This window comes from Quercus suber, unplaced genomic scaffold (genome assembly GCF_002906115.3).
Source record: "Quercus suber isolate HL8 unplaced genomic scaffold, Cork oak 2.0 scaffold_562, whole genome shotgun sequence".
Taxonomy (NCBI): Eukaryota; Viridiplantae; Streptophyta; class Magnoliopsida; order Fagales; family Fagaceae; genus Quercus; species Quercus suber.
Window position 1 is genome coordinate 185,517 of NW_027070007.1, and position 17,626 is coordinate 203,142.

The 17,626-nt window shown below is 34.5% G+C and overlaps 2 protein-coding genes and 1 pseudogene across 3 annotated transcripts; 2 read left to right on the top strand and 1 right to left on the bottom strand.

Annotated features, from left to right (window-relative positions):
• Positions 1–518: 518 nt before the first annotated feature.
• Positions 519–4,657, top strand: LOC112035004 (zinc finger protein CONSTANS-LIKE 15-like; annotated as a pseudogene).
• A 6,838-nt stretch (positions 4,658–11,495) lies between these two features.
• LOC112035022 (uncharacterized) lies at positions 11,496–15,782 on the top strand. Of its 2 annotated transcripts, none has more exons than XM_024067849.2 (12): positions 11,496–11,710; positions 12,257–12,490; positions 12,762–12,836; positions 12,919–12,977; positions 13,065–13,203; positions 13,319–13,415; positions 13,510–13,576; positions 14,150–14,248; positions 14,502–14,597; positions 14,703–14,857; positions 15,261–15,362; positions 15,482–15,782. In XM_024067849.2, exons 2-12 carry the CDS (start codon positions 12,292–12,294, stop codon positions 15,648–15,650), a joined length of 1,257 nt encoding a protein of 418 aa, XP_023923617.1. In that variant the 5' UTR covers positions 11,496–11,710; positions 12,257–12,291; the 3' UTR covers positions 15,651–15,782. The 2 variants fall into 2 exon arrangements, with proteins under 2 accessions (XP_023923617.1, XP_023923618.1); XM_024067850.2 differs by having other exon boundaries at positions 13,068–13,203.
• Positions 15,783–16,103: 321 nt separating this feature from the next.
• On the bottom strand, positions 16,104–17,386 carry LOC112035000 (CASP-like protein 1F2). Its single transcript, XM_024067826.2, has 3 exons — positions 17,040–17,386; positions 16,792–16,915; positions 16,104–16,518 (listed from the first exon to the last, which is right to left on the bottom strand). The coding sequence occupies exons 1-3, from the start codon at positions 17,384–17,386 to the stop codon at positions 16,294–16,296; spliced, it is 696 nt and encodes a 231-aa protein (XP_023923594.2). The 3' UTR covers positions 16,104–16,293.
• Between the last annotated feature and the right edge of the window lie 240 nt (positions 17,387–17,626).

The window sequence follows — 17,626 nt, forward strand, 5'->3', positions numbered from 1 at the left end:
TGACAAAAAAATTTCATCTCCAAGACATTTTGTGACTGGAATTAGGTAACGAACGCAGTTTCGTCACCATATGTTATTAGTGACGAAATAAAAATATATTGTAACGAAAAGTTTTATCACTATAGTCCACTTTTATTGTAGTAATTGTCTCTATCAATCACAATTAGACATACGTAGAATTGTACCCAAAATTGTTAGTTTTTATTTTTGTGGTATTAGATTTTTTGCAAGAGAAGTCCGCACATGCTCTGGGTTACGATATTTTTCCCCAAGTGGACCTTCACTTGTCACTGTCAAAGCCTCCTCCGCAGTTCACATGACGTGTATCACTGTTACCCCATGCTTATAATGTGCCCAATGCCATATCATCCAGTTCAAACCCATGGTCAGACTCACAAAAAGAGAGGGAGACAAACCTGCTTGACTCCGTACTTTGGCTCTACTTTTTTCACCAATTTCACTCTCTTTACTCTGAGCTCTACTTGTGTGGGCGTGTTTTTCTCAGTTTTTATACGTGGATGATGAGCAAGAGAGCCAAGAGCTATAATTCAGATATCACAGAGATGATGTTTCCTTGTGATTTTTGCAACTCAAAAGCGGCAGTGTTGTACCGCAGAGCTGACTCGGCGAAGCTCTGCTTGTTCTGTGACCAACAAGTCCACTCTGCCAATGCTTTGTCTCTCAAGCACGTTCGCTCTCCAATTTGCGACAGTTGCAGAATCAAACCTGTCTCAGTTTGGTGCTCCATGGACAACCTCATGCTCTGCCAACACTGTGACTTGGACTCCCACAACAATTGCTCTGTTTCATCCCTCCATAACCGTGTTCCAGTCGAAGGGTTCTCGGATTATCACACAGCAATTGAGCTGGCCCCTATGTTTGGGATTGATTTGGAAGCTAACAATTTGGTGAATACAAATTCTGGGTCTTGTTTACACGAGCAAAAGTTGGTGAATTCACATGAATTCATAGTCCCAAGTGATGATTCCTCTGTGTGGAAAGGACAGGGTTTGAGGTGTGGAAAGTGTAGGAACGAGGTGTATGAGCAACTGGTGGAGATGGGAAACAAAGATCGGATGAGAATGGATAAAGATGGTGAAGAATTTATGTCCCAAGACACCTCCAAGTGAGTTTGCTCAGTCTCAGCAAGCGAATTTGGAGAGTTTTGAGCTGAAAAATGAGGATGATGATGAAGAATTGTTAAGGCAACAAAAGTCGCCTGCATCTTTGCTTATGGTTCCATCGAATGTGGAAGCGAAAGAGAGTGATTATTATGTTACTGAAGGAGATCTTTTGTGGGATTGTAATTCCACCTATGACTTTGACTATGAGGCCAGCCAGGTTTGTAACTCTGTGTATGAGATACTCTGTCTTACGTGAGAAAGTTGGTCTGCACATCCCGTAGACTATACTCTATTCTCTTCTCAGTTCTCGCATAAATAATTTAGCCGTAATAATTTTCACCTTTATGGTTGCATGTCATGTCATATACCATACGCCAATCTTAATAATTGCAACTGTATTTCCAGTATGTTATACTTTTGTCTGTAAGGCAACTTTTGGACATCCGTGAGGTGTTCTTTGACTATATTCCATTTAGTGTCTAACCACCAGTTCTGGCTAGTCATGTGGCTCTAGAAGTTTGCTCCTGTGTGGTCTATGCTATTTATCTCTTAGAGGGAAAAAATATTTATCTTCTAAAATTATGGGCTAGCAATTTAATATTAAATTACTAGAAATTTTTTTGTTAAAAAAATATTATAAGGATTCAATTTGGAAAAGCCTTCAAAAATGAGAAGGAAAAGTGGTCCAACAAGCCCAAATAATAAATTTTTAGAGAGAGGGCGAAAGAACTAGCTTTATTTGATAGGAAAAGCCCTTCCGTTTCTTGTCCAGTCAAAAACTCCCTTATAATGTCATCCCCTTTCATGTTATATACCACATTCCTGTCATTGCTTTCATCGTACACGTGTAAGTTTTATCCTGGGAACTCTTTTCTGTCCCATCTCCCGCTCTCTAGAATCCCCAACCAACAATCATAAGGCTGCTTGATCACTGTTCAGGCATCACCTCCACATTAATGCGGCCAGAGAGTTAGCTAAGAAGCATTTAATGTAGAGGTAGCAGCGTCAGAAGATATTTGTTGCCTCCACTATCCCATATCCATTTTTCAATTACAATACAACCTTATGGACTATCCAGGGTAACCAGATAGTTGCATTCACCTCAGACTATCGTTCCGAGGTGAATCTTTTCCTCGGACACATTTTGGATTTTCATTTGCAATCATCAGCTCTTCTTCTTATATTATTCGTATCATGCCCTTATTCAATCATCCTTGGACGAATTGCTATCCTCAAATTGGGCCACTGAGCCGCAGGCCTAATTCCTACAAATTTACCAATACCTCCTTGTATAGCTGGTCCCACAAATGTATTACTCGAAACTTTTTTTTTTTAATAGATACAATAACATTTTAACCTATAGCATCTGTTTCATGACGTAGGCTAGGTCTGAACTCCAAAACTCTTATTTGATAATAAGAAATTTTATTAATTAAGCTAACTGGAACTTAGATATTACTAAAATTTAGTAGCTTGTTATGTGACTTATATGGAGTAACGCTTCTTTTATATATTTATGATGGAGTGGGATGAAGGATATTACAAATTTTATTATATAGATTTTATAAACAAACATGTCTAATTTTAAATCATAATCTAAAAAGTAGTAAAATAAATTTATTTATTATGTTGGTTACAGACTGTGCATCAATCATGTACAATGTCTTGTCAATTTGTAAATTATATGTAAGAGTAGTAAAATTTATAGTAACTTAAGTAATTTCTTAGGATACATAATTGACTTCTATGTGTTCTTTTCTTTTGGTGAAAATATTTAGTTACATGAAGACTTGAACAATAGGTGACCAATTAATAGTTCATTTCCCCTGTTGTGCGAAGTTTTTCTTATAGGGAAAACACCAAACACCAAAATGTAATAGGCATGAATGTTAATTTTACTGTAGATTCACCGGGTTTGGTGAGAATGTACTCAGTTGATTTGTTTGGTTCTTTTTTCTTTTCTTTTCTTTTCTTTTTTTTTTTAAATAATCGATTTGTTTGGTTCTTGGTCACTGTTTCAATTACGGAAGGCCCATTTTTTTACATGGTAAAATAATAACAAATGTTTGTATACTGTTCTGCCTTTTGATAATACTACAATTAATTATACTGCTTAAAGTTTGTTCTTACATAAAAAACATCGTATGATATGTATCCATGAACACACTAATTACTACAAACGCTAAACATATGCTATTGTTATTCCTCATTATTGCTCTTGCAGGCGTGGGATTTCCAGTTGGGAGAATCAAGACAGTGTGAAAAGCATGATCCACAAGCAGCAAAATACGGTGAAAACAATCCTGAATTTATGATCAAGAATTATGTCAATTTTATCCAAGAATCTTCCTTGACAAAACCAAAGGTATTACAAGACCTATATGAGATGAATTGCTCCACAATATGTGAGGATTTTCTTTCAGAAAATGTAAGTCATTCTGACTGGTGTTAGATTTATTGATCAGAAAGTCTACTTTTGAAATGATGACCACACGAATCAAACTATGCATAGTTTTTTTAGAATGTCACAAATAAGAACCTTCAGCTTACTAGTTTAACTACTAAAAGAGATATCTTATGGAGAAGCTTAAGCTGTCACCTCACCCTTTAGTCAATTTTTTTGTGTTGTCAACCATTTGTATCAGAAACTGGTCTAATAAGGATTACATCATAAACAATATTGCATACTATTCTGATTTTCTGCAACATCGTGAATTATGTTGTATCTGATATGTTCTATGTTGGTAACCCTGCAATTACAGTTGTTAAATTATGACAGCAGAAGCTAGAGCTTAGCATGAACTTATATGAGCAGAATATCTATGTAATTTTATGGATTATGACTTGATTTGAAAACTTTCATCCTGGTTCATTATATTGTGGCAGCCACTTAATAGACGTGGGAAGACAAACCTTTTTGAGCTAATATTGAGCCCATTCCAATAAATCTTCAAACCTTGTTTATTCTTTCTTGGGTTATTATTGGCAAGGTTGGTGACTAATAATATTGATTGGACAAACTGCAGAATCACTCGAATCATCCCTTGTCAAACAATAAAACCCCAAAAGAAGAAAGCTTCAACAAATCAAAACTAGAATTACCACCAAAGTCCATGTTGACTGAACCCAAAACATGCAGTAGCACCGGCCATGTCCTGGCTAAGCAGCAACCTCTCCTGGCGAGCAGTGATAATGTGAATGGGGTGATTAAAAACTTTGGCATGGAATTGCTGGCACAGAACAGAGGCCAAGCCATGATGCGCTACAAGGAGAAAAAGAAAACTCGAAGGCACGGTTCTTCGTTCCTTCTTTTCATGTCTTTGTATATCTTGTTATGTCTCTAGCTCAGTTGTTTGTCATTTGAAAATTGGACTAAATTCAACATTCATATCTGATATATAGTTTGATATAATGCAAACAGGTATTGTAAGTACATCCGATACGAGTCCAGGAAGGCCAGAGCTAATACCAGAAAGAGAGTAAAAGGTCGATTCGTGAAGGCAAGTGAAACTCTTGATCATGTTGAAATGTAATGCGAAAGTTTTGGAGAATTTCATCCCCAAATTCAGTCTGCAAATATAAATATTTCCCACAAGGAATTTCCACTGCAGGAATTTCATTTAGATGGCATAATGTCTAAGTTAGTGTGTAGAGCATATCTCTTTCTCTATTGCTTCGTTTGTTAACTCCGATTGATTCTCGCAGTTCGTAGGTTAAATTAATTGGAGTTGATTTTATGTTAAAATACATGATTGACTTTGGAGAATATCACATTATCTGTAAATTTTTCCTGCAAAAATGGCATTATTCTCCTACTGCTATGAAAACAACTTTTTTATTTTCCTCTATTTTTACCTAGGGGAATGGGATTATAAAAATTAAATATTAGCTATATGTATCAGATTTTTAGGTGATTGATATTTGATACTAATATAGTCAGATTTTAACATATAGTGCATGAATCTAAGTCATGCTCATATAAAAACTCCTGTAAAAGGAACATTAGAATTTTCTTTCTTTTTTTGAAAATGAACTCTAAAATAGTTGTACAGGCGGCCTTTGAGTTACTACGGCGACGTATGTGGATTAGGCAGATAATTTAAGGAACTTGCAACTTGCAAGAGCATGCAAATTGTTCCTTAAGTCTTATTTGAGTTCTAAAATCAATATTTTGCCATAAAAAGTCTTTAAAGATTAAAGGTTTTGCCATAACATGTGTTTGAAAACATGCACTTAAAAACTAAAACATGTGTTTGAAAATATGTATGGAAATACGTGTAGGTGAAAAAGTATGTAAAAATACGTGTAATATTATTCAAAAACTAAAAACATGTGTTTGAGTAAGTGTACCAAACAGAGCCTAAGTGTTTGTTATTATAAAAACCAACTGTATACACGTACTTAAACATGAATTCATGAATTTGGTTTGTTCAATGAGATGCGAAATTAATTTCTTCTATTTAAATTGCTTTTGATATGATAATTTTAAAAAGTTTGGACAGTTTATAAAAGAGTTCCAAATTCCATATATACAATGGTTGTGATGGCAAAGCCTATTTTAACAGATTCACCAATATCATATTCAATTAAGCACAAACTCACCTTCTCAAAATAATAATAATTGTAAGGACACAATTTGGTCCCTTGCCCAAAGGATGGATGGGTTTAGGCCCAAAGAGCCCAATACAATTAATTTGTAGAGAGTGAGTTGAAAAACTGAACTTTAATGAGTTAGACAACAAGTAAAGTAGATCCAGATGACAAGAAAATAAAGATAGACTGGCTTAATATGAAGGAAATCATCATCAGCATAATTCGAGGAGATCAGTTCTGATATATTTCTCTCAAGTTTGATTACAAATTCAGTTCTTGATTACTACAGTATTTTTCTCTTAATTTCTCGATCCATTTCCCTTAGGGTCTTCTTTCTATTTTATACTATCCTCCTCCTTCATCTCTACCCTCCACGTGTAGACTAGATTACTAGTATTGATCTTTGTTCCATCAGCACCTTCTTGAAGTCTTTAGGGAGTAGCCATAAGGCTGAAAAATACTGTCTAGGTATCACTTCTTCATTAATGTAGCCAAAGAGCTAGGTACAAAGTATTTAATGCGGTGGTAGTAGCTTTCCCTTTAGATATTTCATGGCTTCCCTCTATCCTGTTCCTTTTTTATACTTATCCTCATTAGTGGAATCGTCTAGAACGTTACTCTTGATGTCAGATTGCACCTTCTGACCTCGACTTTACTCAACTGAGGAAGCATTCCTCCTCGGACCGCCTTTTTGGATGATCATGATCAGACTTCACCTTTTTACTTACTAACACGGATTCTTAGGAAGGTGTTTACCCATCCTCGGACTACTTAATGTCCTCGAATTAGGCCCCTAGCCCAATATACATAGATATGTACTCTTGGGCTTATCACCCATACAATAATAATAATAATAATAATCACAAACTCATGAAATGTACAATAATATGTAATCTTTTTGTAATATGTTATAATCTATATTTTTTTTTTTTCTAAAATTTGTTAAAATAATATATTATATTTAGTTGTATTTCAAAGAAGTAGACTCACCAATTTTCTCTTCTGAGTCCCCTCATCCTTTTTTTTTTTTTTTTTCCACTCTTTCATGATTGCATATAAGTATCACCTAATTATACTTATGGACACTCTCTCTACAAATGCAACAATTTATTAAGGTATTTTCTTGTCCATTTACTCTACATTACTACATATGTATTTTTTTTTCCTATCTCAATTACTCTTCATATGCATGTTTAGGGTGTATTTGGTTGATATTGTTATTTTTTAGATGGATGATATTCTTCCAACTTACAACTAAACTTTCTAAATTTTTACTATGGTGCATTTCAAACTTTTCTTTATCTTAATGAGATTATCATAATAATTAAAGCCTATCACCAATTATAATATTATCTTAACCCATATTACTTTTTGTTATATTTTGTTATATGGAATTTGGTCTTTAAAGTTTGTGTGCAAGTAGCAGAATAGGACCATTTTGTAAGAGCAATAGGCTCGACTGCCCTTTTTCACAAAAGCCCAGACCAATGGTTGTCCACTTGTGCTACAACACATGTCTAGCTGGGCATAATCCAGCAGATTAAAGAAAGCCTCTCAATTAAAAAGAATTGAAAGAGGAAAAGTCAAAAAGTGATGAAATTGGTTGGAAACATTCGGTTGACGTGACACAATAAAAGGAATTCCTTTATATTTTTAAAATTTAATCTGAATATGAAATAAATCTTGTGAGTGTGTACACTGGACTATTGGGGTGTGTAGAGATTTTTGAGAGTACAACAGTGGGTGTGTCAATTACTAAACATCAAAAAACTAATTATATCAAGTGTTCTAAATGCCAAAATAATTGGCATGAGTAAATAGTACAATCTCAATAATGAAAGCGTATGAACAGAAATGGTAAAAATTTTAATATTTTTTATTCTCTTTTCTCTCTCTTCTCCCATCACTTTATTCTTTTTTCTCTCCTCTCTCATTCTTCCTCAAACATCAGCCTCGTTTGGTACGCAAGTTTAATCATATGTCTTCAGTTTTTAAAATATTATACGTATTTCCACACATTTTTTACCTATACATATTTTCAAAAAAACTAAAAACTATTTTTTAAATACACGTACCAAACAGGCCCCAAACCTCTCATCTTTTCTTCTTTCACACTTTTTTCTTCTCACTCTCATTGCTTGTCTCTCTTCCTCTCAACCTCGCTGCGCCACCTCCTCGACCTAATGCCGATCTCTGTTGCTGTGGTGTTTTTTTTTTTTTTTTTTTTTTGCAGTGATTTGATGGGTGGGTTTGGCAGTGGGTGAATTCAAATGGTGATGGGCAGATCGATGGTGTTAGGTTGCGATGGGCAAATTCAATGGTGGGTGGGTCGACCTATGGGTGGGTTGCAATGGTGATGGGCGAATCGGTAGTGGTGGATTCTGATGTGCAAATTCGGTGGTAGGTGGGCCGGCCTGTGGATGGGTTCCAATAGATGGGTCGATAGTGGGGGGGTGGGTCGGAGGTGGGTGGGTTGGCGACGGCAGTGGGTGGGTGTGTGGATGCAGTGGGTGGGTGGGTCGGCGGTTGGTTGTGTTTTTTGTTTTTGTTTTTCTTTTTTTCTTTTTTTTTTTAATAAAAGATAGACAATGTATTTTATTCTGGTTGTGATTTTCTAATGTGGTGGGTTTGATTTTGGGTTTTTATGTGGTGTTCTGCTTTGGTGGTTTTGGTGTGAGACAATGGTAGGGTGGGATGTGGGGTGTTGATGGGTGCTGGCAGTAGGGGTGGGTTGTAGGTTGTGGCGGGGGTGGTGGGTTTTTTATTTTGTATCTTTATATATTGTTGGTTTTTTTAATGTTATTTGAATATTTGCATATATGATTTTAATGTATAGAATTGAAGAATAAAAGATGTGATATGTGATGAATTGTAAAATGATGTGTTAAAATAATAAAGTAGTGTTTTTGATGTGTCAAAATGTCATTTTTATATAACACCTGATGAAAATGCTCTAACTAACATTAGTTAATTACATAGAAAATCTCTTCGAGGCTGCCTTAAAGTGTTAGTTAAAAGTTTCAAATCAAAAACCTTGTGGATCTCAAGAGGCATTAAGAACCACACGAAGCCAACCTCTTTGAATTAATGAATCCGTCTCAAATGGAATTTTATTTTCCCGAAATGTTTTTTAGTATGCTGGCCATGGTTTGGTTTGAATAATTTTATTTATGGGTATCTAAATTTGGCCAATATATTATATTTAAACTGTATATGGAAGCAACACTCTAAAAGCCAAAAGGCTAACTCAGCCCAGAAACTGTGTTACTCCAAAGCCGAGGTCTTAGAACTGAAAGCCTTCATTGTTTGACAGGTTTATCATGACAACCAAAGAAAAATAAACAATTCCATTGGTACAATTGCCTGATTTTGCCAAGTTTATTTAAGAACATTGGATATTGGAATTAATCCATGAACCAGCCTGTGTCTGTCCTTGGTAACATGATACATCTGGGAAGCTGGTTCTTTTCTTGGTACCATAATGCATCTGGGAAGGTGGCAGATATATTGCGAACATTGGTGGGATTGATGGCAGATCCATAGACAGCCTCTGAAGATTGTTGCTTATGAACTTAAGGAGAAAGTATACTATGTTTGGGTAATACTAACTCAGCATCTGCTTTGATATTTTCTACCCAATAAATGAGTGATACTTGTTTTAAAAACCACATCAGACTACTCCAATAAATTAATCACAATCTTTTATACTATTGGAAAAATAAATTAATTATTTATTGGAGTAGTCTGATGTGATTTTTTAAAATTGGTGTCACTCATTTATTAGATAGGAAATACTAGAATAGATGCTAAATTGGTATTACCAAAACATGGTATACTTTCTCGTAAACTTAGCCTTATATTCTATGGTTTTCAAAAATCATAACACATACTAACATAAAATAAAGGAATGCCAATTGATACCCTTAGGTCAATAGTTAATAATCTATTTAAAGAAATTTTTTATGGGAAAAAAAATGCAATTAATATTTTGACATTTTTTTCATTTCCCATAAAAATAGTATCAAAACTTTCCTAAAATGGATTGCTATCCATTGCCCTATGGGCACTCATTAGCATGATACTAATAAATAAATAAATAGAAGCATAAAATGTCATATGAGTTGTTCACTTCTCTTTCTAAAAAAAAAAAAAAAAAAAAAAGAACAACAAATCTTATAGGAGCCTCTGTATACAAAAGAGTTCTTTTAGAGTCACAACTTTAACTTAAGGGCAAATTACAACTTATCCACTTGTGATTTAATCGAAATTTAAGTTAGTTATATGTGGTTTGAAATTTGACATTTTATGCACATGAGGTTAGTTTAGTTAGAGCTCCATAATCAATCTTTGTTAAAAACAATGCTAAATATATAATTTTGTTCCACTTTTATGTCACTCTCCTCCAAAAACACAAAAAACATAAAAATAAAATATCAAATAAGATAAAAAAGAATCTGGTAGAACACTTGCATCACGGGATTTCAAACCACAGATAGGCAACTTCAATTTCAATCAAACCTCAGATGAGTAAAATGTCAAATTTCAAACCTATAGGTAGGCAACTTAAATTTCGGCCAAATTACAGATGAATAAGTTGTAATTTGCCATTAATGTAATTGATTGTGAGTGACTGTATATCACTTTTATATCATCCAACCACTTTTTCTTTACATTTCATAGTAGTCACATTAGGATATCCGGCAAAATTTGTGGTATAAATTAAAAGTTGTGTCCACGAAATTTTTCATATACAAATAGAATTATTAAGTGTGACATATATGATATATGGCAGATTGGTAGTATATCTAGTTAGTTTTTTCTTATCTACGTGGCTACATCCATAGGATACTTGATATAAGAGTAAACTTGAAGAGTTAAATCTAAAAAAGTGATTTGGAAGAAGATCTAGGGATGAGATTTTTATGGGAGAAATCGTGGGTCAGCCTACCCAGCACACGACACCAATTGTCAAAAGTTAGCACTCAAGCACAACAAAGAATATGGTTCTCATGCCTTTGCACGAAAGCCGCTTCCTTATTTACCAAGAAATAGCTAAGATTTTCAACAACAAAAAAAAGCTAAGATTTTAGGATAAATGTGCTCAATGCCTCATAGCTCATCCACATTTGACGCTACCCAAGTCTAAAGTCACCACAAATTTCACACAAAAACAAAAATCATGGTTATAGAAAAGTAGGTTTTGATTGATGTAAAAAAAATAAAATTTTTATCAATCTTTAGAATTATAGTTAAATGATTAAATTTATCATTTCTTAATAATTTGAGTTTTTGGAACAATTAATAATTTATCACCAATAATGATTTAACATGAAATTGATGTTGCAAAAATCATAATTTTTTACCTTAATAAAAATGAAATTAAGGCTTCATTTATTTTGTTGTAAATTTTTTTAACGTTTTATCATTATAAAATTTGGTCAAATCTAAAAATATTTTATGTTTCCTGTAAAATTAATTGTAAAATGTTATGAAATGTTTTATCTTAAAGAACTTAGTAAAATATTTTACAAAACACACCAGTCTCTTCTCCCATCTGGTGGCCGCGCAAACCCATCCGTGTAGTTCGTACTTAAATTTTTTTACATATTATATCAAACACTTAAAAATATTTTCATTACATTTATCAATATATATATATATATAATTTGTGGTAACTGTAAAATTTGTCGTCATCTTTTGTTTGACGCTGGATCAACTGAGCTGATGCACTTGAGTCCAGTTGAAATAAACAAATATTTAACGACTTGTGTACATATTTTTCTTTACGAGTCCAAAAATATTTCCACGGGCTCCTTTAACAACGCGGAGACTTCTGCGTCTCGGCCATGTGAGACATGTCTCGGTCCCTGAGCTTTCCTAGTCCCAGATTCTCTCTCTCTCTCTCTCTCTGACTCTGAGATGTCCATATTAACATGTCTATTGCACCCAGGAACCTTCATAGCTCTCTCACTCCTATCTTCTCTCTGTAACCAGTAAGTCATTTCAATCTTGTCTCTTCAGTTATATATTTATTTATTTGTATACTAGTTGTTATGATCAGTTGCTCTGATCTCTCTCTCTTGCACTTAAACTCATTTATCCAGTTGTACTAGTTTTCTATTGTTCTTTTTAGTACTGGGTTTTTTTTTTTTTTTTTTTTTAATATTCAATATGAATCTACCTGTTTTTATTGTCCCTTCTGTTTCCACAACTACTAATGATAGTTTTCTATTGTTCTTTTTAGTACTGGGTTTTTTTTTTTTTTTTTTTTTAATATTCAATATGAATCTACCTGTTTTTATTGTCCCTTCTGTTTCCACAACTACTAATGAAGGATTTTATTCAATCTTGTACCTTATAATCCACATCCCAACTAACGTTTCCTTTTCTTTATTCATTTCTCACCCACTTCACTAGAGCTGATTATTAGCATACTTCTCAGAATATGTGTTTGTTCTCATTTCTTCAAGTTCTTTTAGTCTCATTGCTTTGCTTGAGGAGCTAAAAAATATAGAGTTGGATGATTGGTTTTTGTGTAGGATGTTATGCTTGAAACCAATTCCCACCAAGAAAAATGGGGTGCACTACTTCTATATATGCTGTTGGAAGGAAGAAGAAGAAGAATGTCCCCGAAGTCGTGGTCTTTGTCCCGTCAATGCGAATTCCAGTGCAATCTGATCTTCTAAGGCCGCTTAGAGGGCTAATTCCAAAAGATCTTGCAGATAGGTTGTCTTGCCTTCGGAATCAGATTGTTTTGGTGGCAGAAGATACTGGTCTGGTCTTACATATATATGTCTAGTATTGCTGAATTTCTGTTTATTCTTTATGTTCTGTTTGGTTGCTGAGGAAATGTAGGAAACAAATAGGTACTAGAAAATCATATTGGAGATGTTTCATTATGTTGGACTTGAGTAACCACATTTGGCTTAGTTAGGATGAGCTTTTATATCTTAGAAATTCTTGTAGTTACAGTATTCTATCAGCAACCAAATGAATCATGAATATAAAAGTGTGCTTACTGAGCAGAAATTGTACTTCTTGCAGGTGGATCTGCAATCACTGAACTACTGCGAGCACTTGAGGAGTATTTGTGTGTTTTGATTGGACTCACTAAGAAAGGTATCATAATTCATAACTCATAACTCATCTCTCTCTCTCTCTCCTAGAGTTTCAAATGGAAAATAACCAGCATATGTAACAGAATATGGTGTTGAGGGACTCATACAATTCAAATGGAAGAATTTGGAAGATGGACGACATGTAAGACAATCAGAAATTCATTCTTGAATTTAACATAATTTGCTTTGATTGTTTCTAGTCTTGTAACTGGGGTTTGACATTTGATAGCAGGAAACATGTATAGCAAACTCCTGGTTTGAAGTACTATCCGTTGTTCACCTAATGGCAATGCTGACTTTGTTGGAGGCTGACTCGTTAATGATCCCTAAGGACCATTCTGGTTCTGGTATAAGGGTTGTATCTTCAGGTTTATATTTATCCATATCGATTCCATGTTTTCCCTTCAATTCTTTGTGGAGCCAATTTCCATTAGACATTCTATATGTTGACTAATCAATTGTCATTTAAATGCCTACAACTAGATTGCAAGAGGGATGCTATTGATTTGTTACTTAAGGCAGCAGCGTACCTGGAGTTTTGTGTCCGGGATGTTCTGGTTCATATACCACCAGATATCAAGTATGCTAACATATTCCAGAGCTTTGGACTCCTTTATGCAGCTCTTACATTAAATTTTATAGGAGTAATTAATGAATTATATGCATATACCCAGGAAAAGGTTGCCAACAGATTTGCAGGATGGTGTACTGGAGGCTATTTCTATTCAAGCACTAGGCCAGGTATTCATCACTCAAGGTCTTCAATTTTTTTTGTCTTTTGATTTTTATTACTCAAAACTCTCCAGAATCACAGGTATCTGGGGTGCATCACTTATCAATTTTCTGGAGTCACCGCAGTGATGTCAACTATTATGTGTTATTATACGCATAATTGCACATCAAAAGCAAAAACCTTTAGACAATAGACACTGACAAACAAAATCCCCTACTTAACAGGGAAAAAAAAAAAGACATTTCCTTTCATTTTACATCAAAGCATATGAAATGTTTCTGTGTACGGAATTGAACAGGTACTGAAAATGCCAGGAATATTTGAAATTTCCAAGCACAAAACACCAACAAGCACATAGAACACTAAGAATTTAACTTACCCCCCAAAAATATTGACTGCTTACCAAAAGAAAAAACAGAACAACATGCACACAGAAGTTAATTCATATGTTTGGTCCTTTTTCTCCTTTATCTAATTTTATTTCTGATTATTTATGGGTAATTATTTAACTCACATACTAATTGTTATAGTCTAAACTGAGTTAAAAGACTTCCTTGATAATGATTTTATAACACATTCAGGGAACTGAAATTCAGCTTGGTTTAGCTGTTGAATGTCAAAAGGCCACATTATCAGTGAAGAGGAGGTTGGCATGTGAAGAGCTGAGCTATTTTAGTCAGGTCTCTATATTCTTCTCTTTCATGAGCAAAAAGCTGAACTCATCATCAAGCTCTTAAACTATGCTTATTATCTGCATGAACTATATTTCGAGAACCCAGTTTAATACAGAGTTCATTTCAATGTGATGAGCCTAATAGATCCGAATAACCTTTCAAGTGGCCTTAATTTTGTTTAGTGTAGTTTTCTGGAAAAATATTTGCTTGTTTGTGTAATTCTCACATGGTTTAGTGTACTTCTCCTATGTTTGATCAGGCTTATCACCGCTTGTCAGAATGTGTCATGGACACCAATAATGGGTATGGAAAGAAGCTTCTTTGGTTCATCAAATGGAAATTCCTTGAAGCAAAGGTTTTCAATGCTATCAATATCAAACTCTCATTATAATTTGTTCTCCTGGCCATGCTCAGTAAATGTTGTCTATCTGATTCTAACTATTCTATATTATATCATCAGGCTGCAGCTTACTACTACCACGGTCTAATCCTTGACAAGGGTAATGAACCATCATGTCATGTTAGTGCTGTGTGTTGTTTTCTTGCCGCTGAAGAAATTTTGTCAGAGTGCAAGAAGGCCTGCTTGAGCTTTTGCCTTGCAACTCCTGTCACCAGGTTGGTTTTGATTTGTACTGTAATGCATAGGTTATTATCTATGTACTCAAGTTACCATTTAAGAAAGGCCAAAATACATTGTCGGTCCCTAAACTTTAGCCCATTACTGATTTTAGTCCTTGAATTTTAAAGTAGTTGCTTTTAGTCTCTAATAAACTTGAAGTGATCGCTATTAGTCCCTAAAACTTGAAGTGATCACTTTTAGTCCCAAATGTGTCTAATGGAGTGGTGAAATGTTAGTTTATAGTTTGGCTACACCATTTAAGGGACTGAAATAATCACTTTAAATTTTATGAATTAAAATGGATCGTAGGCTAAAGTTTAGGGATTAATAGTGTATTTTCCCCTCTAAGAATTTTTTTTTTTTTTTTTGGCTCACATTTTTGTTTTTCCTTTTGGCAAGGGCTCCTCCACTCTGGGGATCAATGAAGCATTTACAACAGAAAATTCCTGAAGTTGCATCAAGGAAGTCTCAGATGTATGGCTCTCTCTTAGAACAAGAAAAGTAAGGGTTTTCCAAAGCAATCCTCATCTAAGTTTCTTTGATTTCCTCTTCTGAATACTATTAACTAAAAGATGAATATCGAAATTTTATACAAAAATTTTATATTGGTGATGATGCAGGGCTCTCCAAGCATTGCCTGACCTACCAGATTTCCAATTGTCATTAAGACCTGATGACTATCAACTGCCTGAAATTGATCCAGCATGGGATAGTGAAAAATGGGAAATTCAGGGCCAGCCTCTGAAAGAACACCTCAAGGATAGTGAAGATGAAATTGAAACTGAATGAACGCTTACATGACCTCTTCTCATTTACAGTAGTTGGATGCCAAATTTGCCAACTAAACTTTCTTACATTTTTGTAAAAGCTAATATAATTACTACAGAACAGAAACAAGTTATGAATGTTTGTATCTTACTATGCTCTCTCTCTCTCTCTCTCCAAACTCCATATTACTGCTATTTAATCTCAGTGGCACTTGACATAGACGTTCAATGTCCACGACTTGGTAATTGTCTAATTGTTCACTAACAGTTCAACTTCATCAATATGACACCTTGTACTGTTAATCTATAACTAAGACCAAGAGGGCAGTTTTCATTCTATTTTAGTGTTTTCCTTCATTATAACACCCTAGATTAATACTAAATATAACACATCCAAATTTAATTTTAAAATGGCAAAAGCCTTGTTACTTAATTGGCACATTCTTGTACTTTTAACATAAACATCCGGGTCAAACAAAATGAATTTAACAGTGGTAAACTCAAAATCAAATGCAGCTTCATATAACAAGAGATTATTAAGGAGCAGAAGCAGAAAACCCCAACATTATAATCTTTCTTTTGTTAAAAACAAAGCAAAACTTCCCTACATTATGATATAGCCCCAACTGGGTGTTTTCAACTAATCGTTATGTTCTTTGGTGATTTCACTCAGTAGCTCGAGACCTGAGCTTGGTGGCAGAAACAATTGTAAGAGTCAAGTATGCAAAGAAAGCTAGATAAGAGAAAACCACAGATACCACAGTTCTGTTGCAAAACTTGCTCACTCGGTCACACACGGATCCCCAACCTATATGGACTTCTCCATAACGACCAATGTAACCAACTGCAGTTGCCGCGGCACATCCAGATATCATCAAAATCATCATCGCCTGTAATATAATTTTATATTCATAATTTAAAAATATATATATATATATATATATATTTATACACACACACACGAGCAATGCTATACATTATACATATACAATTAATTGTAAAAGGAAAAAAAGTATACAAAATAATGTGACATGGGATGGACTGTGTCACAATGTTTACATGGTTCAAACGAAGCATTGAAATACTAGCATTAGACAGTATATTTGTCTTTTATTATTATTATTATTTTCTTTTTTCTTTTGAATCATTCAAATCTTGCTTACCATGTCATGCAAAAATAGGAAAAAATAGTTGGTGGGGTGTGACTCTGAGCGGTACTGAAGGTAAACAAAGATCAATGACAATGCAGAGAAGACACAAACCACTGCTTCAGCACCAACCAAGAATCTGTAAGAGAAACAAAAGTAATGGGTTCAATAGCTTTCTAAAATTTAGTAGATTAAAAACAAAAAGACTTAATCTTTTTCAAACGGGCATTTATAAAAAGGGTTATACTTGTATTAGTACATACTTTAAGGCAGATGAGTAGGAATAGCTGGCTTTGAATGTGAAACCAAACAACACGATGGATTGGGAGCTGGTGACCATTACAGATATTGCAATTACTACGAAAATAATGGTCAAGACTCTGAAAGTGGTTTGGAGAATCAAGAACTCTCTCTTTGATGAGCTTGTCAGGCCTAAAAAAGATTCCAGTTTCTGCATAAAGGAACTTTTCCCAATAATCTGGGAAGCCATGTGGGAAAAAGAGGGTCTATTTGCAAACAGAAGAAAACTTTCAAAACAAGGGCAATGAAACAGGAAGAAAAAAAAAATCAGAACTTTGTGAACAACATTGAGAGAGAGAGACAGATACATATAGATAGAGAGAGAGAGAGAGTACTAGTTAGAGTGGAGAGAGTCTTAAATGTTTCCGAAACATGTATTCTCTCTCTCACAAGGAGGTGGGCCCCACACATGTGGGGTCCACCTCCTTGTGAGACAGAGGATGTATGTTTCGGAAACAGAATGGATTTTCTTGTTAGAGTGAGACAAAAGTTCGAGTCAGCACTTGTTTAAAAAGCAAAGAGAGTACCCATTTGCATTGGGCAGTTTTGA